Below are 24,377 nucleotides of genomic sequence, written 5' to 3'. Positions count from 1 at the left end.
CTCCAGAAATTGATAAAATGCCAACTGAAATTTTCAACCAGCTGATGAAGCACTACAGACACTATACCAAGAAATTTAGAAGTAAGCTACTTGGGCAACTAACAGGAAGAGAACCATATCTGACCCCATTCCAAAGAAAGGGGACCCACCATGATGCACAAGTTATAGAGCAATACCATTAATATATTTTGTTGAAAATCATTCAACGATGTTTGCAGCATATATTGACAGATTCAGAAGAGGATGTGGAGCAAAGGCTATCATGTCAGGTGGGTCTTGGCTGAAAGCAGACAATACCAGAAAGATGTTTACTTGTGTTTTATTGCTTTGCAAAGGCATTTGACTGTGTGGATCAAAACAAACTATGGATACCCTTGAGGAAAATGGGAATTCCATAATACTTTATTGTGCTCAAGGCAGTTGTGTAAATAAAACAAAGAAATACTGCATGGTTAACAATCAAGAAAGGTGTGCATCAGGGTATGCTCTCACCATACTTATTCCATCTGCATGCTGAGAAGTTGGGTTATATGAAGAATTCCACATCAGAATTAAGGGAATACGTATTAACCTTCAATATGCAGAGAACTTGAAGCACTTGCTGGTAAAACCAAGGATTTGTAGCCTTCAGTAAGGATTACAACTCAATGTACAGAAAGCCAAAATTATTTTAATTGGACCAATAGGTGGTAACATCATGACAAAATGGAGAGAAAAGACTGAAGTGTCAAGGATTTGATCTTGCTTGGATCTACAATCAATGCTCATGGAAGCAACAATTGAGAGATCAAATGATACAATGCATTAGGTAAATTTTCTGCACAAGACTCTTTTTTAAGTGTTGAAAAGCAAGGATGTTACTTAGAGGACTAAAGCATGCCTCAGCCTAGCGGTACTTTCTTTTTAACTTGGTGGTTGAGTTTGGTTTTTTTTCCAATCATTTTAATAGGGGCTCATACAACTATCACAATCCATATATGCATCAACTGTGTAAAGCACATTTGTACATTCACTGCCCTCATCATTCTCAAAACATTTACTCTCTACTTAAGCCCCTGGCATCAGCTCCTCATTTTTCCCCTTCCTCCCCACTCCCCACTCCCTCATGAGCCCTTGATAATTTATAAATTATTATTTTATCATATCTTGCCCTGTCCGTCTCCCTTTACCCACTTTTCTATTGTCCGTCCCCCAGGGAGGAGGTCACATGTAGATCCTTGTAATCAGTTCCCCCTTTGCAACCCACCCTCCCTGTACACTCCCAGTATCACCACTCACACCACTGGTCCTGAAGGGATCATCTGACATAGATTCCCTGTGTTTCCAATTATTATCTGTACCAGTGTACACCCTCTGGTCTAGCAAGATTTGTAAGGTAGAATTTGGATCATGATAGTGGTGGTGGTGGGGGGGGAGAGGGTGGTAGGGAAGCATTTAGGAACTAGAGGAAAGTTGTATTTTTTATTGTTGCTACATCGCACCCTGTCTGGCTCATCTCCTCCCCGAGACCCCTCTTCAAGGGGATCTCCAATGGCCTACAAATGGGCTTTGGGTCTCCACTCTGCACTGCCCCCATCATTCACTATGGTAAGATTTTTTGTTCTGATGATGCTGGATACCTGATCCCTTCGACACCTCATGATCACACAGGCTGGTGTGCTTCTTCCATGTGGACTTTGTTACTTCTGAGCCAGATGGCCACTTGTTTACCTTCAAGCCTTTAAGACCCCAAGCCTAGTGGCATTTTCTTTCTCCCTCTCTCTTTTTTTAATAAAGCATCTTATTGGGGGCTCTTAGAGCTCTTATAACAAACTCTACATAGCCATGGTATTTTCAATGGCCTCATTTGCATGTGAAAGTTGGACTTTGAATAAGAAAGAACAAAAAAGAACTGAGGCACTTGAATTATGATGCTGGCTAAGAATATGAAAGCGCCATGGATTGCCAAAAGAACAAACAGCTCTGGAAGAAATAGAGCCTACTGCTCCTTACAATGGCAAAACTTGACCGCCCTTCCATTGGATATGTTATCAGGAGAGAAGAGTCCCTGGAAAAAAACATCATGCTTGGTGAACTCAATGAATATGGCCCTTCCAATTAACTAATAATATTATCTTTCCAGCCAGGGATCTTATGTACACTTATGAAAAATCTGGATTTCATATGCCTGTGGTCCTGTTTTGGAAGGCAGTATTTGCTAACAAACATGAATGAGATGAGACTAAATTCTGACCTTAGTAGATGGTATAAATTGGACCACACCCTTGTTTAATGGTTAGCTTAGTTACTATTATTTACAATGGGAGTAAGGAATTATACTACAGCCGAGAGGAGGAAAAAAACTGGTTCTGGAGTGGCCTGAGAAACAGCCTGGCTAGTTAACATTAGTAGAACGTCAATGTCTACTGGAAACATCTTGCCATATGAGCTCCTAGCAAATAATACAAAGAGGCTTCAAAAAGGTTTGGGGAAAATGAAAAGATATGGAGTTTTTTCACAAACTTTTTGAAGCCCTCTCATATTAGAAACAAAATAAAATTTAAGCACCCAGGAAAATTATAATTATATAATTATAATGCATATATACATAATTATGGAGATAGATGCCAATGAGCTAAACCAAGGCACATCATACCTTCTTCTTCTTCAGCAACTTTTTGCTGGCATCAGCCTTCATAGCGGTGATTTCAGGAACTATTCTTCTACCATAAGGTGAGGGCATTGTCTCTTCCAACTGGAGCTTCTTCACCTTAGGTTTGCCGACTTTACCTTTGATTGCTTTTCCAGACATTCCAGCCAGAATATCTTCCCGTTCTTGCGCTTCCACTTTCTGAAGGGTATTTATGAGGAGGAAAATGTAAGTAACTCTTTAAGAAAGCCGATCGGTGGTGCATAAGAAACTAAAATTCGTTTTACTGATTAAACAGTTGTCTTTCAAATAACCTAATCCAATCTAATCCAACAACAATTTTGTCTAGCGAGCTTCTAAATTGTGATACAAGGGAGTAGTAATTTAATAAGTAATGTGGCACCTTCAAATCCTAGTATCCTAAGGTGTACCATGGAACCAAGACCTCTTATGACATGGTATTATCAGAATCCTCCTAAGTCATACACAAAAGATTGTATTAACAACTATGAAGATATTATTTTCTATTGCTTTAACTTATAATTTAAAAATGGAGATGGTTCAATATGTAAATTAAGGTCAAAAATATGAAAATTGAAAGTACCAATATAACTAAATAGAACTTAAGCAGTTCATTGTTAAAAATAAATGAGAATACTGGTTAATGCTAAAGATTCCTTTGACAAAATAATTCCCTCAGATATTAGGTGTACAGAGATACAAGAAAAACTAACATTATTATCATTTCTTTAAAGATATTTTCAAATATATTTTTGTATAATAGCATAATATAAATAACATTAGCTTTGAAATCAGACAGATCTAGAAATCAACCTTGGCACTTAAACTTACAAGTTACGTTACCTTGAGAAACAACCGTTAATTTTATTGAAAATGTTAGGCATTAAAAATTCTGATGTCCATTTTCTAGATAATGAAATGGGTCCAGAGAGGAGGAGTAATGGCTCTTTAATCATACACTGCCTCTCTAAACAAGTTATTTAACTTCATGGAGCACATTAACCCATACAAAGTTAAACATGTAAAAATAATTTTCATTCTTATTTCATAAATGCTTTAAAATATAATTTTAATATAGCCTTAACCTACATCCAGTTCTTCAACAAATGCTGCTAAATCCTCTTTCCAAAGATCTGAAGGAGATTTTCTTTTAACATCATTGACCTCTCGTCCCTATAATCAATTAAAAAGCAGTACAGGTTAAATATTCCCAAATTTTAAAATTTATGAAGAAATAAAATACTAAATTTTTGAAAAAGAAAACTAGGATATAAACAACACAAAAATAGTTTTAAATTATTTTCCCACAAAAATTCATACTTTGGCATCTCTCTGTTTAATCAGTTCATCAACTTTTTCTTTAGTAAGACACCATAGAGACATATTTAAAATATAATTAAAATCAGGGCCTGAAGGAGTGCCTGAGTCAGAAGAACTATCATCATGCTGGTTTTGTGTTTCTTCCTCTTCCGTAGCCTGTAAAAAAAATAAACTTTATATTAACATCCTATACAATAGCAAATCAATATTGAATTTTATTGAATACAGAATAAAGATGTTACAAAGCTACTAATTTATTTCTGTATCTTCAGGGGTTCTTTTAGATTATATGCAAAATTACCTATAAAAATGTATTTCCAGTAAGAGGTTCAAATTTTCTAAAGACACACAGTAAAATCTTTAAAATGCAGTCCCTACTTGCCCAATGAAAATTAACTGTTCTACACAGGCACTAAATTATAAAATAAGAATACTCCACATCTTGTAATTAATGGAGTAAAACTAATGCTTTACACCCTTGCACCTTATCAAATTTTTATACTGATGAGTAAATTAACAATTCAAAACCCAGAATAAATATCACCTATGAGGACTGTTTGCAGTTGTAATAGATATGCTAAGGTACATTCACTTACTAAGAAGTCAATAAAAATGCTCTAAAGCAAGATTATTCATGTGAGAACTCAGAGAAACTTCACTTAAGAATTTAAGAGTTGGTTAAGTATGACTTAAAATTTGATTAAAAATTGTCAGGTCTACTTAAAAAGCATATTCATAGGTCTTTATTCACAGAAAGCGCTGCAATAAAATAGTCCTAAGTGAATACTCAATTTCAAATCCAGTGAATAAAATTTACTATAAGTGAGATCCTTACATTTTTCAAAAATAACAAGTCATTGACATAAAAATTGCATCTTAATTTTTTAAGGCACTCAGATAATTAAAAATGTCTGAGTTGGCCACAATACTCCATAAAACAAATATGTTCACTTTTAGTACCCCAAGAAAGAAAAAATTAACTTACAATTTAATCAAAAATTTAATTAAAATGATGCAAATATACAATATATAGTTTTAATGTATTTTAGAAATATGAATAAAAATTGCAAAGCAATATATTTCATTATATAAACAAATTATAAATTCAAATATGCAGCACTAGCCAAATAATGACTGCATCTGTTGAGCTGAAAGATGTTTAAGAATTTTGTATATATCTAATGGCAAATTAATAGTTTTACCATTTTCAAATTTTCTTACATGGTTAGGCTATTTTAAAAATAATATGAGTGTCTTAGAATCTTATTAGAACCATGTTTCAAAGTAATTTGATCTAGGGTTTGATCACACACTGAAGTATTATTATGAATGTTCTATAATTGTACATTGCTAACAGGGAGTATGATTTAGAACACAGAAAATTTTTAAAATACATAACCTTTCAAATTTGCAATGACATAATTCCAACGTATTTTAGGACAAAACAAATCCTTCTTTAATTATAGGCTTTTGAATTCTAACTCTTATGCCCAATTATATAAAAATAATAATACCCTTTAGGGAGAGCAGTCTTTATGTTGCTCAGATCTCCAAAATGTACACATGACCAAAATCCTGAGAAATTTTTGTTGGTGTCAATACAATGAAAAGCAACCAAGCACTAGGTTTACCCAGGGAGTCTATTTCCATGGGAAAGTTATTCTCACACTTTAGACACATTTACCTTTTAAAACTAAGCAAATTAATTTTTTAACTTATGGCTTAAATCAGTCATAATACTAGAAATATTAGTAACATTAGAAGGAAATCAGTGTCTGAAAAATTTGAGATATGAGTATAATTAAACACAGGAAGGGAGAAAAGTGCTTGGATCATCCTAATTTTGAATGTCTGCCTTTTCCTACCCTATTTTCCTCAATTAAGTGATGAAAGGAAGCCTATTTCTAAATATATAAGTGCTGCATTATATATTCTAGTTTCACTCACTTTAATATATGGCAATATACTGACTTCAAAATTGGAAGAAAAATCTTAATATAAGCAAAAGCAGCATTTTAATGTAATTTGATGAAAAGTATGAAAATATTATGATTGAGAACTTACAAGTATAGAAGTTTCAATTCACGTTATATCACTAATCAACTATTTTAAAAAGATGATAGCCTTAATCATTTCTAATTTTCTTACTGTTCTACATTTGTATTCTCAAACATAATATTACCTTTAAATTTTTTCACTTAATAATATAAAAAAGGAAGAAACTAATGTCATTTGAGGGAACATTGAAAAGTTTCAATAGTATAATCACTCAATATTACTACTTGGAAGATCTGAAATGGACAACTTAGTTAATAATTAACATCAGATTTCTAACCTGAAATCCTAAGGCTTAAATCTCTAGCCAAAAGTCCTGAGCATGGGGCAGAAGATCTACTGGGTAATTTATAAATACTGTAATAAATGACCATTGCACCTCTAATGTTCCCAGTGTCAACCAAAACCAGGCCGAGTGAGTAGTGACTGGATGCCATGGTGTGACCCCAGACTGAACAATGTGGAATAACTAATCACTACAGTCTGGTTCCCAGATAGAATGCATGCACCTCACAAAAACCACCACCACAACTGACACCCTTTAATGGCAGGCTCAGAAAAAAATGCCAAAGAGACTGAGCTACCTTCTCACACCTGGAGTCATTTCTCCAGGCCCTGGTTGAATCACACTGGCAAAGTGCTTTGTGGTGGGTGTGCACTGCAAATTCCTGCACTGTATCTGTTCTGTGGATAAACAGAAGACTTCAGTCTCCGAGCAGACAACTCAGCACCTTTAGCAGTACTACATTTAAAATTTAGGGGTAGGATTTTATTTTGGAAGATGCTTTTGAAAGCTTCTCTAAATGTCTTTTTCTGCAAATGATTACCTTTTCTTGTGCTTCTTTCCAGGCTTTCACTGGGTCAGATTCATAACCTCTCTGGACTAACATTTGAATCAAATCTTTCTTTGACCTATTCTCTATGTGAGGGAAAAATAAAGTTAGGATCAAGAAAAGAGATTCAACTTGTATTTGTTTATATTCTACTCACAAAAAAAGTCTTCTATTAATAAAGTTTTCCATTTCAATTAATAATAAAATTTTTAAAAATGACATCTTACCTATAGAAATTTTCCCTTGTATCTTCTCTAAAATAAAACGGGCCTGATTATTAAGCTTTGAAGATTCAGCTCCCAACATTCCTACAAGCCACTCTTTCCGTAAGCCATAGTAACTTAATCGTAAATCAAAGAATTCTTTCAAGATGTCTTGCACAGTCTCATACTTCTTTAGACATCCCATATGATCAAAGAGAACCTAAACAAAACATAAATTTTATATAATTGCATTAAACTAGTATTGATATTTTAACATATGGTGTCCACAGTATTTAAAAAATAAATAAAATAAATGATTATTTGAAGAGTATCCCTAAAAACAATCATAAGCACATTTTGCAAACAGTCTTTGGATGACTGCCAAACAGATGATAAATTCACATTTTCAAAGGCCATAATAATATAGAAAGTAGGGAAAAATTTGAGAGGAAAAATAGGTTGTTAAAAAGTAAGTTCGTTAAAATGGTTACAGCATCAGCAAGAAAAACATATGCAGAGTAAAATTTTAAATATTCCTTATCTAAACTTGTTCAATCTAAAGTTCTCTCCCCCATATATGCTCAACATATTTCTATTTTCCAATATTTTTTAAAATTCCATTTCTATAATTTAGTCACTCAAAGTTCCACAAGTTTTTTGGAACTTTCCCATCTCTTTTTCTCTTTCATTTAAAGCCCTTTCTGAGCAGATAGTGGTACTTTTTCTTAGCCACTGTGCTATCACTGCATTTGTTTCCTTTTTTTTAACCTTCGAGATAATAAATTAGGGAACTTGGATAATCACACATACCTTTTAATAAAGACTAGATGTATGAGATTGGCTAATGCATATGAAAATCCTGCAACAATCTGTCTCATCATTTTTAGCGTGTGAGGGTATTAAGTATGCTCTGGGCTCGAGTCCAGATATAGAAACAAAGAGTTGGGAATAAGGCCAGAGGATTAATAATAGAGGGAAAGGAATTTACTCCTAGACTCTTCAGCAGATATACCGAATAAACACTTTCCACATAGATTTATGTGACTCTCATTTCTATCACGTTTCAAGAGGAAAATGCATTTAGGCTTACTATATATAACCACTCCTATCATGAAGGTATTAGCAACAACTGAACAGATACAAGAAAAGTCAAATTAATTGTAAACCTAATAAATTACCATGGAATTACAAGTAAGAGTTGTTTGAAGTTTAAAGACTTTGTGCAATCCAGCAGCTTCTGCTTGTGCAAGTTTCTCTTCAGTCATTTTCACCACAAATTTCACAGTTGTATCAGTATGATATTCTTTATAATCAGATATTAATGCTGGTGTTTTGTCTGTTCCATTTAGCATAGGTTCTAAAACCTGCTCTTTGTATACCTACAAAAGATTTTAAAACAAGTCATTCTTTACATGATATACTCTCCTACCACATGCTACACAGCTTTTGAAATTCTCAGTTCCGGTGTGAGAGAGGAATAAATCTCTTATCTCCTCTACCATCTCCTGCTAGACACTAAACCGGAAACACCAAACGTGTTGTCATCCAATCGTGACTCAGTGACCCTGTAAACATAGAGTAGAACTGCCCCTTAGGGTGGGTTCTAACCACTGAACTTAAACCATGAATAACCAAGGCCTTGCCCACTGTGCCACCAAGGCTCCTTGCCCAGCCACTATAGACATTAACAGAGAGGATCTCAAAGAGGCGGCATATAAAGTAATGGCGCTGCTCTGTTCCTATTCTAAACAAAGGTGAAGAAGCTGCTGAACATAAAATATCAACTGAAATTGACTAGAGATTAGGTTGGCTAATAGATCTTTAACAGCAGATACTAGTTGACATGAAATTTATTGACCATATTTATAAGGATTCCTAACAAAAGTCAACTGCACCTTACACTTTATTCTATTCATTTTTAAATGAATACAAAAAGTAGTATCTCCAACAAATGTACTGAGCTAGCATCATTCTGATTAAACCAGACTCATTCCATTGAGTCAATTCTAACTTATGGCAACCACCAGGTGTATTACAGAATAGCACCACTCCTTAAGGTGTTCTTGACTGTTTTCTTTACAGCACAAATCGCCAGGTCTTTCATCTGTGGTGCCACCTGGTGGGCTTCAATCACCAAACTTTAGGTTAGTAGTGGAGTGTAAACCATTAGTGCCAAGCAGGGACCTTTCTACTTCACTTAGAGAAGTTTAATACTTTTTAATTACAATTTGAATATTCAAAGCACAAATTCAACTAAGAGGGTCAAAGTATACAGGAATTTTAAAACACCATGCAGCCTTAGACTAAACGATGGTGGAATCTAGAGACACGCTCAGAGATATTAAGTCAGTCCTGGTCCAGACTACCACAATCTAAAAGTACTGTAATAAAATGAGATGCAGAGTTTTGGCTTTCCAGTACAAATAGGAGCTACACAATATTGTAGTCTATTAAGTGTGCAACATAATTATGAAAAGCTTGAAATATTTAAAAAGCAACAAAACTGTAACCTGGAGACACAAAGTGAGCACATGCTATTGAAAAAATGGCGCCAAGAGATTTGCTTGATTCAGGGTTGTCACAAATCTTCAATTGAATAAAACATAATTATGAAGCACAATATAGTGATGCACAGACAAACAGAGTATGCCTGTATTCTTACCCAAAAGAATCCTCATAGAAAGGTCAAATGTTTATACTAACCTGTGTCCAAGTTCTAACTGGAAGCTCTGTAATCTCTACCGTGTTTCTATCCACCACAAATATTTCACCACTAACCGCATATTGGTTTTGACCAAGTTCTTGAATTGTCCCTTTAAAGTTTTTGTAGTTTGGAAGCTGCAGAGAAATAAAATAACTTACAGTTCTGATTTCTCTCTTTAAGTGTCAGTAGCACTTTTGAATGCCCCCAACTCTATGACTATCAATAATGACAAATTTACAATGACATAAACAGAATTTCTCATCCTTTATATATTTCCTCTCTCCAAATGGCTGATCAATCTTGAATTTACTACTTCTTGTTTATATAATCTGGACACCCTCAAATCTCAAAACTTTTCTTCATCTTCATAGAATATGATTTTAGCCCATTACTTATATACCTCCTTCTTCTCTAAATTAGTAAATCTTTAAATTCAAGCTTCTTGAGGCATTACAGTGAAAGTTTCCTGCAGTCTGGACCCAATCTAACTTTCTAAAAGTTCTACAGTGACTTGTTTCTCAGAACCACAAACATACTGCCACTCACTACCTGCCAACTTTTCAAAAGAATTTGTATGGTGGCTTTTTGAACATTTTTCTCTTCGCTTACTTATATTTTCTGTAACAAGCATGATCATTTTTGTAATAAAAATACACTTTTACAGTATCATGAGAGAAATTTTCTAGATAATTTTAAATCATGCATGAGAGGAGAAAAAAACCACTTTCAAGGGGCTTATTTTAATCTTTCAGGAGGAGTTCAAGGGAGAATCAAGCCCCGAAAATCATGTAGGACAAAGTTTAAAATATAGAGTTTGTATTAATTGCTTTTATTTTATGTATCTTTATCACTTTAATGAAACTTGGTAGTTCAAGAACAGTAACATATAATTTGGTCCTAAAATTATTATTCTGTGTGTGAATATAACTGAAAGATTTGAAAGCCTAGAATAGGGTATTTTTACATTTCCATTAACAGTTTCTTCTTTCAAACATTACCATCAGGTTTCTAACAAAGGCTGAATCTTTCAGTGTAAAACACACATAAGTTACACACCATTAAGGTCTTTGTTTTCTATAATGTGTTCTAAAATAAAAGTGGTTCCACTGCTTTTCTCAAATAATTGAATGGACTCTGTAGGCTAAATTTTATCATTCATTAAATAAACAATATAAATAATAATTTCCAGATAATTACCATGGGATGAGGATCCAAGCCATCTAGCATTCGTCTGACATTGTTCACAATTTCCCTAGCATCATAGTTGGGGAGTTTACAAGCCCATCCAGTACCAATGCCCTCAGCACCATTTATTAAAACCATGGGAATTATGGGAATATACCACTCGGGCTCCACACGTTGATTATCATCATAAAGAAACTTCAGCAAGTTATCATCCATGGCAGGGAAAAGCAGTCTTGCTAAAGAACTAATTAAAGACAAGGAAAAAAGAAAACATAGTGAAAGCCTATAGATCTGGGAAATAAAACTTTATACATAATTAAAGATACATACATATATATACATATATGAATGCATTTTAAAATTTGTATTCCATGTGTCTTTAGTATCTATCGCTTAACCAAAAAATTCACTTAAACTCATTGCCAAATGCTTCACTCTGGCACAATGATACAATAAATTAAGTCCAATTTTCTTTATCTTAGTATCAATAAAGCTTTTTAAAGGTTTCCTTTTTACCCTGAATAAGCCACCTAACCTATCTGCAGTTGAAAAATTAAGTGGGGTCAGAAAAAAATCCTTACATTCATTAAGATTAGCTTCACCAATAACACATAAAAATTAACATCAAAATACTTCATTCTATTTGTGATCAAATAATTTAGAACACATACCCTAAAAATGAATAAATAACCAGCTATCATCTCTCGACAGCTACAATTCTATTAAACATTTATTTCCAATGAACTTCAAATAAAACTTCATGTTACTGTGTCTCAGAAGATGGGTACCTTAACATTGTGAAAATATAACGAGGGCTTGCAGCATCTTTGCCACCGTGAAGCCGAGTTCCAAACTGACCAATAGGCTGAAGTAAGTTAATATTGTTACTTCCCACAAAGTTCTGAGCCAGATTCACAATAGTCATCATTAATGCTTGCTACAGAATAGAAATAGAAAAATAAAACATTAATATTGTAAATATCTCATAACTATGCCCACATTTTTATTAAAATCTAAACTTTTCAATTCCCTTATATTTCCAGAGACCATATAAAAGAAAAAAATACTTTAGTGTGTTTAATTTTTTTTTAATTAAAAGATCATTTTATTGGGGGCTCTTACAGCTCTTATAACAATGTATGCATCAATTGTATCAAGCACATTTGTACATGTTACCATCATTTTCAAAATTTTCTTTCTACTTGAGTCCTTGGTATCAGCTTCCCCCTTCCCCACCCTCCCTACCTCATGAACCCTTGATATAATTTTTTCATGTAATTATTTTTGATGCTCTAGGCCATCTCAGTCAGTTCCAATCTTAATGCTTACTTCTCCATGATGATAAGCAGACATCTCAGCAACCGATCCAGCCAACTGGGCAACTTTTACTTCACGTTTATCATTCCTCTTAAAACAGGTAAATAAAACTTTTCGTTGGCCTGGTTTAAAGCCTAATTTTTAAAAAAAGCAACCCCCTTTAGAAAATATTACTTCAAGATTTAGTTGCTAATGATTTTTTTCAGTGACAATGTTCTATATAATCAGCAAAAGCAGCAAAAATACATTTACTTTTAAAAAATTTCTGACTAAAATTGCTACTTCAGATAACAAAATATGTACACAAAAGCCAAATCTTACATCCTCAATCTATTCCAAACATGAGATAGCAATTGAAATATGTTTCCTAGTCTTTTAAAGAACTACCCAGTGGCAACAAACTCCTTTCACAAAAGCCTCCAAGCACCCATGACCAAATGCCAGTTGTGACTAAAATACCGGCAGGCACCACGGAACCTAAACAGGATTGATTGAGAGTGGTAAACAAGTGGTAGTTAAGAACACAGACTTTAGAATCCCACCGATCTGGATACAATTCTCATTTTAGCTATTTACCATGCAACTTGAACAAATTACTAGACTAATAAATCTCCATATTCTCATCAGTGAAGTAGAAATTATTACCTCCCGAAGGATTATTAAAAATCGCACGCAATGATGGAAGCAAAACGCTCTGCTCACTTATTATTCTTATAGTTCTAGACAAATAAGCACAGTGTATGCTTGCTAGCGTCATCCACATCATTGTGGGCCCTGTGCATGGCCAAAACAGGGATAAAATGTGGCCTGTTCGCCATAATAATTTCATAATCTGATTGAGAAGGCAAAATTAATACAAATAGAATTAAAGACACAATAATTGACATGAATTTAGGCATCTGAAGTCAATTTAGACTGGAATTTAAAAAAAATATTTCATAGAAGGGATACAACTTAAAAACTAGAACACTGATAAGAAAAGTCATTTGCAATTAGTTAAGAAATAAAGTTAACAGAACTTTACTAAAAATTAGAATATGTGAGAAAATAACTCTCTAGCCAAAAGACCAAGTTTTGTTATAAATTCCCCAGTATTAAGTTTCAGGTAATAAGGCAAAAAGATGTTTTAAAATGTTAGTCTTTAATAAACATTTTTATCTAAAAATACTTTTATAATTTTTTTAATCAAAATCTCATTTTACTTTTTATTTTACAAGTTCTGCAATTTTTGAGATAGGAGTTCTTGAAATTTAGAGATAAAACCTCAGTTTTCCTGAAAATATTCTCTAACAGGGTTTAAAGTTTCTAATTAACAGTAAAGATTTCAGTCCTACCATATTTCAAAAGTAACTTCAAAAAAGCATTTAAATTCTTCTGAAACCATTCTTCATATGACTTATAACACCTCAAGTAGACTTTTAAATTTTATTCCAACTTAAAGTACATTACATTAAAATACTTAATTATATATAACAATTCAGATATTTAAAAAGCCTACTTACCATCAACAAGAGATGGTATAGATCTTTCATTGTCTGAGTTTGAGAAGAGAATCAATTCCTTATTGATGAAATCATTGTAAGTCAAATGCTTTGTCGCTGTACCATATAAAAATTGCTAAGAGAAAAGTTATATAGCAATATTGTGAATATTGCTGCATGTATTTTAGGCTCTCACTTTCATACTTTCTTCCCCCATATCACCACCCCAGGACTAACCTCTGGTAAGCCATGTAACCTACGCTGTCTCCGATCTTCCATAAAATTTGTTAACCATTCTTTTCTGTCATCGATTTTCTTCTTACTGAATGCCTGCAAGATTCCAGGTAAAGAGTTCATACATCAAAAATAATCATTTCAATACCAATTAAAGCTAAGATATGTCAAATGTCTATTTATTTTTACTTAAAGTATATGCATTCATAGAATCCTGTGTTATGTTTTAGTTGTGGGGGTTTTTTAAACCAGTACATTTTTAATCAAAAATATCCTTTACTTTTCAATAAATAATTATGAAAGCAGGGCATAATCTGGGGAAGGGGTGGAGAGTGTAAAATACTAAAATTAACTAATTTTGTCACAGGGACCTCAAAAGAGACACATCATAGGAAACTATCATAGGGCTGGAAGGACAGGTATGAAGGAGGACAGAGAATAGATATTTTAAAAGGTTTTTTAAAATTAACTTTATTACCAAAGTAATGGCAGCATCATCTTCAGGACCAGCATATCTAAATAAGATACGATGCCTTTCCATATCAGCAAAATATTCCTTTGCTTCTTTAGCTGTACTGGTACCCAACCCTGCACAGTTGAAAAGATAAAACTGAATGATGAATATCAATGGCTATTTGACACCACTAAACATAAAGCTGATGGGGAAATTTATAATACATGCATCAGGCTGGTAATACCTGCATCGAACAGATCCATCTTAATATTACAAAAAGACAAGCAGTAAGGCCTCCTGACCTAAGTATATACTACCACTTCTCAAACAGCTTTGGCACAAAAAAATACTAGTCAAAAAAAAAACAAAAAACTAGTCCAATGCTAATCACACTCCAATTTAACCATTGGCATACTCGGACAGTGTGCATGGTACACATTAAGTGAATACACAGGGATATAATAAGCAAAATCTAGAATGTGGGAAGATATAAGATAAACTAACTTTTTGAACAACCCAAAAAAATGTAAGGAAAAATTACTAAAAGTCGATTCATATATTAAGAGACTTAAAAACAAAATGTAATGTGTAGCTCATCTTTGGATTTTGACTCAAACCTATTTACTATTAAAAAAATTGTCTTAATTCTATTTTGTGTTGCTATTACACAAAATATACAGAGCAGAACATACACCAATTCGACAATTTCTACAGGTGGAATTCAGGTACACTGATTACATTCTTCAGTCAAATAGTAATTTTTAGACTCCTTTTCTGAATTATACCTCCCATAATTAACATAAACTCACTTTTAATATAAGAGAAATTTTAAAACACTGGCTGAATATTTGATGACATTCAGGAAAAGTATAAAAATGATACTTACAACATGTAGACATGCTGTTTTTAATTTCTTTAGAGATAATTTAAAATAATTATTGATGAAAAGTTATAACACCTGGGAGTTATTTCAAACTACTGGTGTGGTGACAAAAGGGGTTTTGGTGAAACCAGACTGGCCATGAAGTAATGAATTAAACTACATGGAGGCAAGGGGCCCATTGTACTTCTCTACGACCATAAAAATTTCGATTTATTTTAAAATCACCAATAGCTCGTTTTAAAGTTCATGGGGTAAGGCTTTGTATTTTTATAATATTTTCAAAACTGTTTAGACTATATGAAGTCTCTACTGACATAAGTTAAACATTTTAAGTTACAAACCTTTGTAGTACTTTATTTTCCATGCTTTCTGGTTTTCTATATGTTTTTTCCATTCATCAAATTCAGGAATACTGTAGAAGGAAAGTTCCTGCTTATTTTTGCTTGCCTTAAATTTAAAAGAAAATCTTTTCAGTGTTTCTGTTCCCTTGTAAGGTTAAGAGTATAAAAATGTATTCATGCAACAGTACCTTTACAATAGGAGTAATGAACTCTTCAAGAAAACCATGTTTCAAAAGGGATGGCCAATTGTGATGAATGAAATTAATAAGCAGACCTTTGATGTGAGATCCATCTTGATCCTAAACAAATGTAGCAAACAGTGATGTAATAATTTTAAAAAGTATACCCATATAACCAAATTTTTAAAATACATAAATCTAGCAAAGAAGCGAAATGCCATTAAATTCTACAGTTAATTGTATATAAAACAACACTATTCTTTAGATGAACATAGTATTTTCTCTTAAAATCCAAATAAAGAAAAGAGTAGTGATAAACTGAAGCTTTTTACCAGTATAAAACATGTTATTATTATTATAAAGATTGTACAATTTATCCAGATTTTATTAAAGAATGATTTGAGGATAAAAATTCTTAAAATAGAGCTATACTACCTAACTTCAGCAGGCAAGGGAAAAGTAAATCTCGGGAAGTGAGGCAAATTTGTGTCTTCTCATATTCAGATTGTAAATTTTCCACTTAAAATTATATATAGGTATGTGTCACTTAATGATCACGATACTTTCTCAACCTGCCTAATGCCGTGACCCTTTAATACAGTTCCTTATGTTGTGGTGAACCCCCAACCATAAAATTATTTTCATTGCTACTTCATATAGTAATTTTGCTACTGTTATGAATCAGGCAACCCCTATGAAAGGGTCGTTCGACCCCCAAAGGGGTCGCAACGCACAGGTTGAGAACCTTTTATGTGAAATAGGATCTATGAATTGGATGCTGTGAAATCACCATCCTTAACAAAGAGTGCTTGCAGTTGTCCTCATTGCTGATGCTATGCTGGCCTCACCTGTTGGGAGAAGCGAGCCAGAGAGAAGGTGCAGGAGTGGAGATGGAAAAGCATGTGCCCTACCTTCTCTGCTGTACCACTACCGCAGCCTGCCCACCAGACAAAGCCATAGAGCCCTTATCCAGAAACATGTCCTCTGCCTCACCCTGCTTGTAACCCACCAGTGGTCAGCGCTACAAAAGTGTGGGCTGTAGTCTTTATGACCACCAGAGGAAATAATAAATAAACAAAAGGAGAGCTGCTTTCCTGTTAAAACAAAATGTTATGGAAACCACAGTTTCCACAGTTAGATATTAAGCAACACATACTTGTAATAACTTTAGTTGATATACTCTACAAATACTTCTACTAAGAGTACATCTCAAAACACCCAGTGCCATTGAGTCAATTCTGACACATAAAGATTGAAAGATATCCAGGGTCTCCGAGGCTGGATATCTTTACGGGAGATAGCCTCATCTTTTTTCTCAGAGTAAGCTGGGGGGGGGTGGAACCTCCAGCCTTGAGGTTAACGGTCCAAGAGACAATTACATGGATGCAAATACAATTATTTTTAATTTTCTAGTTCTTCTTCTGCCTGTGGATTACTGCCACTTTACTATTTAAGCCTTCCTTATATTTTGTACATCCTCATCTATTTACCATGTAACAAAACCCATTATTCTATTGACACATCTTTCTCACTTTGTAATTCCTTCTTAGTTATAGTATATTTCATACCTATACTACTCTTCTCATATTTATCACAGTTTTAAATATTGTTAAAATTACCAGCATATTAAGTATAAAACGTCCTCACAAAAAAGTTCCATAAACACTATTTTTTATAATCTCTTGATGTATAATCACTTTCACTAATACTTGGAACAAGTTTCATTAAACAATTAAAGTAGCCATTTACAAACCAACCTGATCAGTCATAATCATAATCTTTCCATAGCGTAAAGTTTTCAGAGATTCAGCATCATCATAACTTTTCTTGTATTGTAGACCAACTATTTTAATAATATTGTTTATTTCTGCATTTTCCATGATCTGTGCAAAAAAAATGTCAAAAGTATATTTAAAGTGTTGAATTATTACAAGTCAGACTTTATATTTGAAAATTCAACAACTGTAGTAAAGTTTTAGTAAAAAAAACGTTCATGTGAGTATATGAATTTACCTGTTTATGAGACGCTTCCCGTACGTTAAGAATTTTGCCCCTGAGTGGAAAGACTCCGTATCTGTCTCGTCCAATCACACCTAATCCAGATACAGCAAGCGACTTGGCAGAGTCTCCCTCTGTTAATATCAGTGTGCATTCCAGGGAATGTTTGCCACCTAAGAGAAATTTTAAATTTCATATAAAACACATTCTCGTGAAAGGAGACATCGGTCAGTGTAAAACATGGGAGGGGGGTAATTATAAATTATCAAGGGTTCATGAGGGACGGTGGGGGGAGGAGAAAAATGAGGAGCTGATACCAAGGGTTCAAGTAAAAAGAAAATGTTTTGAAAATGATGATGGTAACAAATGTACAAATGAGCTTGACACAATGGATATATGTATGGAGTGTAATAAGAGTTGTATGAGTCCCCAATAAAATGATTAAGCATAAATAAAGAAAATTAAAACCCACTAGCATATATGGTAAGGAGTCGTGGTGCTGGTGTGGTTGTGCATTGAACTGCTAACTGCAAAGTCAGTAGTTAGAAACTACCAGCTGCTCTGAGGGAGAAAAGAGGCAGCTACTCGTGTGAAGAGTTAAGCGTCTCAGAAACCCACAGGAGCATAACTACTGTCCAGGGTCGATGTGAGTCAGAACAACTCAATGGCAGCCAAGTTTGGTAGTGTTTAAAAAAACAAAAACAAATTCTAACTAATAGCAACCCATATACGACAGTGCAGGATTCTTGAGACTATAGATCTGAAGGGAGCAGATAGCGTCATCTTTCTCCCATGGAGCAGTTTGGTGGGTTTGAACCACCAGACTTGTGATTGGCAGCCCAGTGCTTAAGCCACTGCATTACCAGGTCCCCTTAAAATGATATCGATACATATGTATATTCTGAATTAATTTTTACCAATAAGAAAAAGTTAACCAGATAAATTAATCATTATAATGATGATAGTAAGAGACTTATACTCACCTTTATTTTTAAATTTAATCATTTTATTGGGAGCTCAGACAGATGCTGTAACCATTCACAATTCAATTAGAACAAGCATAATTGTACAATTGCTGCCACCATCAGTTTCAAAATATTTTCTTTCTTCTTGAACTCCTTGATATCAGCTCTCCCTTTGTCCCCTCCTTCCCCCGTTCTACCCCCAGGAGCCCTTTTGGTTTGTAGTCATCTTCTACTTTTAGTAGTTTGAGTAGTAGGCATATTATATTTAATTACTATCCTCTAAATACTAATGAAATGTAGCATATATAGTGATTCAAATGGCAAAAGGTTTTTTTTCTGAACAGAAATTAAAAATAACTAAAAATGTCTTATGTAAACTAAAAATGTCTATGACAAAACAAAAAAACTAAACAGAAAAAATAATCTTAAAAATAAACCTGAATCTTACCAGCATCATTAGCATCGTCCAGTTTAGGAATGCCTTTGATTTTACTGTACTTGACTGATGAACACTTCTTGTTCAGTTGAGTCTGTGCCTTAAATTTCACCCAGTTCAGGATACTTTCTACAATGCCACAGTTAGAAGCCTGAAACCATAAAATAATGGTATACAAATAAGCCAAATATTTATACATTCAGCAAAAGTTCACAGGGGTTAATGCAATACCTGGAATCTTAGAGTTTTAAGACAAAACAGTAATTGTTAGATGACAATAATCAGGATTCATACTAGTAAATTTTACTTTACAGTAAAAGAACTCAGGCAATGCGATCATCAATGGCACTGGCATAAAGACACATGGAGAGAAAAAGAAAGCGGGGCTTTAGTGGTCCTAAAAGTTATTTTCCATTAACGTGGGTAGTTGTACTTTAGGTATACAACATACAGTTTTCTGTATTGCTTGAGATACACAGAGAAAAGAGGTGAACTGTTTTAACAATTCTAGCTTTCCCTGTATAAAAGAGAAAAATAAATCTAAAACGAAATCATTTATTTTAACATGAGAAAAACTTATAAAGGTAGAGATGTGGGGAAACATTCCTAAAGGTAATTTCCACCCAAAATTCATTATGATTAGATCGAACAAATACTTTGAAGCCTGAAGCTAAGACCTGAAAAACCACTTTTTACTGTGAGAAACCATTTTTGAAATTCCATTACAGGAATTTGACAAATATTTTATCTCAGTGACAATTACACAGTCCTTCCCAGTAAACTATCAATTCCTAAAATGTGTGGCTATGTGAGTTATTCATCTTTACATCTCAGAGCCTCGCATATTTAAAGGCACTTGACAAGTACTTCATGTGTGCTTACTGATGGTAAGCACAATGGCCAAGGATACTGAGGCAATCTTGGTTATCCACAACAGCTAGATGACAAGATGCAGCTAGCAGAAGCATGGTTCAGGTACAATTGTGAGAATTGTCTATTTGCACACGCACCTTGTTACAGAAAGGTTAAATAAATTTATACATAGTAAAGTGAAATTTAAAAACGTGGGGGAAAATAATTGATGGGTCTCGGGGAGGAGATGAGCCAGTCAGGGTGCGATGTAACAACGATGAGAAATACAACTTTCCTCTAGTTCCTAAATGTTTTCTCCCCGCTCCCACTACCATGACTCGAATTCGACCTTGCAAGTCTGGCTAGACCAGAGGATGTACACTGGTACAGATAGGAACTGAAAATCCAGGGAATCCAGGGCAGATGAGCCCTACAGGACCAGTGGTGTGAGTGGCGAAACAGGGAGGGTAAAGGGAGAATGGGTAGGAAAGAGGGAACCGATTACAAGGAACTATATGTGACCTCCTCCTTGGGGGACAGACAGCCGAAAAGTGGGTGAAGGGAGACGTCGGACAGGGCAAGATATGACAAAATACCAATTTATAAACTATCAAGGGCTCATGAGGGAGTGGGGAGCGGGGAGGGAGGGGAAAAATGAGGACCTAATGCCGGGGGTTTAAGTGGAGAGAAAATGTTTTGAGAATGATGAGAGCAATGAATGTACAAATGCGCTTTACACAATTGATGTGTGTATGGATTGTGATAACAGTTGTATGAGCCTCTAATAAAATGTTAACAAATATATAAATAAATAAATAAATGCTTCACAATATTAAAAAAAAGAGTAGGAAAAGTGATTTCTAATGGTTTGATTCTTGGCAATATCATTCATTGTTTTAGAAAACAATAGTCTATCCCTAGAAGCTATCAGAATTCAGATTATGAAAAGCAGTATAAGAGTACATGTTAAAATATAATGAAATGTACAGCAAACTTAATAGATCCCCCATATATTTTAAATGTAAGCATACTTACATCTATAGTTTATAAGAGAAATTGATCGCAAATAGAAAAATCAAGAAAATTACCTAATTATAGAATTTTCTCAAAAAACTAGAAATAAAACAACCATATTATCCGGCAATCTCACTCCTAGTTATATACCCTAGAGAACTGAAAATAATGAGACACATGCCTACCCATGTTTACTGTGGCTTTATTTACAATAGCAAATAAATAGAAACAACTGAAATGCCCATCAACAGATAAGCACATTAACAAATTGTGGTGCACATACACAATAGATAAAGAAAAGTAACAAGAAACATAACACTGATGGATCTGGAGGGCAAATTTCTAGGTGAAATAAGCCAAGCATATAAAGACAAATATTGTAATAATAGCTCTTTTATAAGAAGTTAATAATAGATAAGAAACATCAGTGTTCATTGGTGGTTTCTAAGGCGAGGAGGAGGATTAGTAAAGTACTTTTATAGCATAGAGAGTAGGTATAAAATGACATAAAATATGGAGGTAGTCAGCACGGCACAACCCAAATGAAACCTAGTGTTTAACACATCTGGATGAGTATATGCAAATTAGCATATGGGTAGATACAGATACAGAAGAAAAGTAAGTTTCTATAACCACTTAAAAACACATACACTGCCATTAAATCAATTTTGACTCATAGCAACCATATAGAAAGGTTTCCATGCTTGTAAATCTTTGTGGGAACAGCCAGCCTCATCTTTCTCCTGAAAATGGCTGTTGAGTTTCACACTGCAAACACAAAACCACATGCACCGCCAATGGGTTGATTCTGACTAATGGTGGCCCTACCCTATATAAGTTTCCAAGACTGTAAATCTTTACAACAGTAGTTAGGGCCTCACCTTTCTGTTGTCCAGCAGCTAGCTGGTGGTTTCAAACAGCTGACCATGCAGTTAACATCCCAACATATAACCCACTATTCCACCAGAGATCCTATAGAAGAATCTATAGATATATTTAAGTATAAATTTTGTGTGCAGATACATGTATTCATGGAACACAGATACTCCGCTGATATAATCCAAAATTTCCAACATTAATCTTCTGTGTTTGAAGTTTTAGGACCATGGTCTCATAAAACAACTCCGTTAAATGTTATAACAGAGTTCACAAAAATAAAGATCTTATCCTAATGAAGTGAATAATGTCTGGGGGTCCTAAAAGCTTACAAGCAGCCATCTAAGATTCAACAAGGGATCTCTATTCATGAGTGAAACATCCTAAAAATGTTTCAAAAAGCTCAAAGAAAAAGCAAATCTACTTACGAGCTACAACCGCATCTTACCTTGAGACCATCCAACTAGATCAGCGGTTCTCAACCTATGGGTAGCGACCCCTCTGGGGGTTGAATGACCCTTTCACAGGGGTCGCCTAGTACAATTCATAACAGTAGCAAAATTACAGTTATGAAGTACCCAAATAATTGAATGGTTGGGGGTCACCACAACATGAAGAGCTGTATTAACAAGTCACGGCATAAGAAAGGTTGAGAACCACTGCTCTAGATGATGAGCAGCTACTACCACTGATCATTGTGACCAAAGTCACAATAGTTGGTATTAGACAGAATGGAAGAAACATACAGGGCAGAATTCAACTGTTATTTTCAACAGACGGCATGCAAACTGAAACAGTAGAGAAAAGAACACTTGCACTGTGATACTCCTATCTGAGCCCATCCCTGAGATCACCTTTTAGTGAAAAAGCAGAGTAGCACATGAAATAAAGGATATTACCCATAAGATTGGGGTCCAACTTAAAAGTCATCAGTGTAAGACCTCTAGTCAATCATTTAAAAAGGTTCTCTTTTGAGTTACTCAAAAAGGAAGCACTAAACCACAGTACTGAAAGGGGGAAAACTGGACTCACAGAGAATGTTGACCCGTTGTGATAAATGTAACTAATATCACCGAAGAATTTGTGTGGCAATGGTCAAATGAGAACATAACTTGCTAAGTAAAATTTAACTAAAAATTCCACTTTTCTTTCTTTTTTTTTTTTTACAAATTTGAAATACTTCTATTTAAAACAGAATACTTAATTCACTCTATTAACACACTGAAAAATAGTACAACTAATACTCACTGCTTTAAAAAATTTTTCTGACAGTTGGCACTTGGATCCAAAACTTTTGGGTTGCAACGTCATATTTTCCTTAGTCTGAGAATCAAAAGTTGGATTTTCAATAAGGCAATTAATAAAAACCCATATGTGGTTTTTCACCTGTTAAAACAAATAAAAGGGTCAGTATCAAAACTTATGTTATTTATTAGTGTAAGAGCATATATAAAAGGCACTACTTACTTGAAAAGGTTTCACAGATACTCCAGCTTTATTCTTTTTCTTAACTACTTCAATTAGTTTACCAACAACTTGATCCACTACATAATCAACATGTCGACCACCCTAAAAAAGAAAGAATATATGTACATGAAATCCCAACTTTTCTATAGTTAAAGTAGCAGAACATTTACATACTCTTTTTTTTAAATCATGAATATTTAATCTTCAACATATGAACTCAGTTATTACTAATCCTACTTCCAGGAGTATAAAATGTGTCTCAAAATAGCAGAGTTAAGATTTATATAATGCATTGTTGGGTCACAGCCGGCATTTAAGCAAGGCCACAGAGCCAAAATTCTCTAATTTGTTTTTAACTGATAATGTGCCAGTTAAAAAGCTCACAACCTAGACTCCCCCTGTAGGGCAGGGTAGCAATGTGACTCAGTTCTAGCCAAAGAGAGCTTAGCAGAGGTCCAGTAGATGGGGCTTTCAGGATCACTCTCATATACCTTATAAAAAAGGGCGCAGAGTTAGTTGGAAAACACATTTTCCCTTCCCCATTCTCTCTCTCGAGTTTAAAAAAGAATCATGAGGGTACATCAGGCATCTTGAAGATATGCGAATGAAGTTTACATGTTAAATGGAGCAGAAAATAAAGCTAGGAGGACCATAGGTCTCCAATGGCATTGCGGTAACAGTACTAATCTAGGATTGCCTACCCCCAATCTTTAGTTAATAGAGAAAAAAATAAAATCTTGACATGTGTAAGCCACTGTTACTAGGTCATTATATGTGCAATGTAATCATAACTGACACCAGATGTCTGTTGACTACAGAAAGTGATCTTAGATAATAATTTTTAAAATACTGAGGTTTAAAAAAATGTTTTAAATTGAACAAGACTGTGTGTGGCATGGTGTATACCATTCTAAAGAATTTGAACTCTCT

The 24,377-nt window shown here is 34.2% G+C and overlaps 1 protein-coding gene across 1 annotated transcript in view; it reads right to left on the bottom strand.

The window, feature by feature from the left end:
• TOP2B (DNA topoisomerase II beta) overlaps positions 1–24,377 on the bottom strand; it is a 59,967-nt gene that overhangs the window by 21,971 nt on the left and 13,619 nt on the right. Inside the window, exons 8-27 of the mRNA XM_004704200.3 lie at positions 23,448–23,549; positions 23,229–23,366; positions 19,251–19,389; positions 17,853–18,010; positions 17,597–17,722; positions 15,849–15,959; positions 15,661–15,766; positions 14,461–14,570; positions 13,986–14,078; positions 13,770–13,884; positions 12,280–12,401; positions 11,739–11,887; positions 10,963–11,194; positions 9,765–9,899; positions 8,240–8,440; positions 7,086–7,281; positions 6,853–6,944; positions 3,971–4,126; positions 3,740–3,823; positions 2,636–2,830 (exon numbers count right to left, since the gene is read on the bottom strand). Of these exons, the coding sequence (XP_004704257.1) occupies positions 2,636–2,830; positions 3,740–3,823; positions 3,971–4,126; positions 6,853–6,944; positions 7,086–7,281; positions 8,240–8,440; positions 9,765–9,899; positions 10,963–11,194; positions 11,739–11,887; positions 12,280–12,401; positions 13,770–13,884; positions 13,986–14,078; positions 14,461–14,570; positions 15,661–15,766; positions 15,849–15,959; positions 17,597–17,722; positions 17,853–18,010; positions 19,251–19,389; positions 23,229–23,366; positions 23,448–23,549 (2,760 nt within the window). The remainder of the gene's footprint in view (positions 1–2,635; positions 2,831–3,739; positions 3,824–3,970; positions 4,127–6,852; positions 6,945–7,085; positions 7,282–8,239; positions 8,441–9,764; positions 9,900–10,962; positions 11,195–11,738; positions 11,888–12,279; positions 12,402–13,769; positions 13,885–13,985; positions 14,079–14,460; positions 14,571–15,660; positions 15,767–15,848; positions 15,960–17,596; positions 17,723–17,852; positions 18,011–19,250; positions 19,390–23,228; positions 23,367–23,447; positions 23,550–24,377) is intronic.

Source organism: Echinops telfairi, unplaced genomic scaffold, assembly GCF_000313985.2.
Source record: "Echinops telfairi isolate 266 unplaced genomic scaffold, ASM31398v2 ScPeMD7_7420;HRSCAF=8458, whole genome shotgun sequence".
NCBI lineage: Eukaryota > Metazoa > Chordata > Mammalia > Afrosoricida > Tenrecidae > Echinops > Echinops telfairi.
Note: the sequence above shows the minus strand (reverse complement) of the source record. Positions and strands in the feature narration are given on the sequence as shown.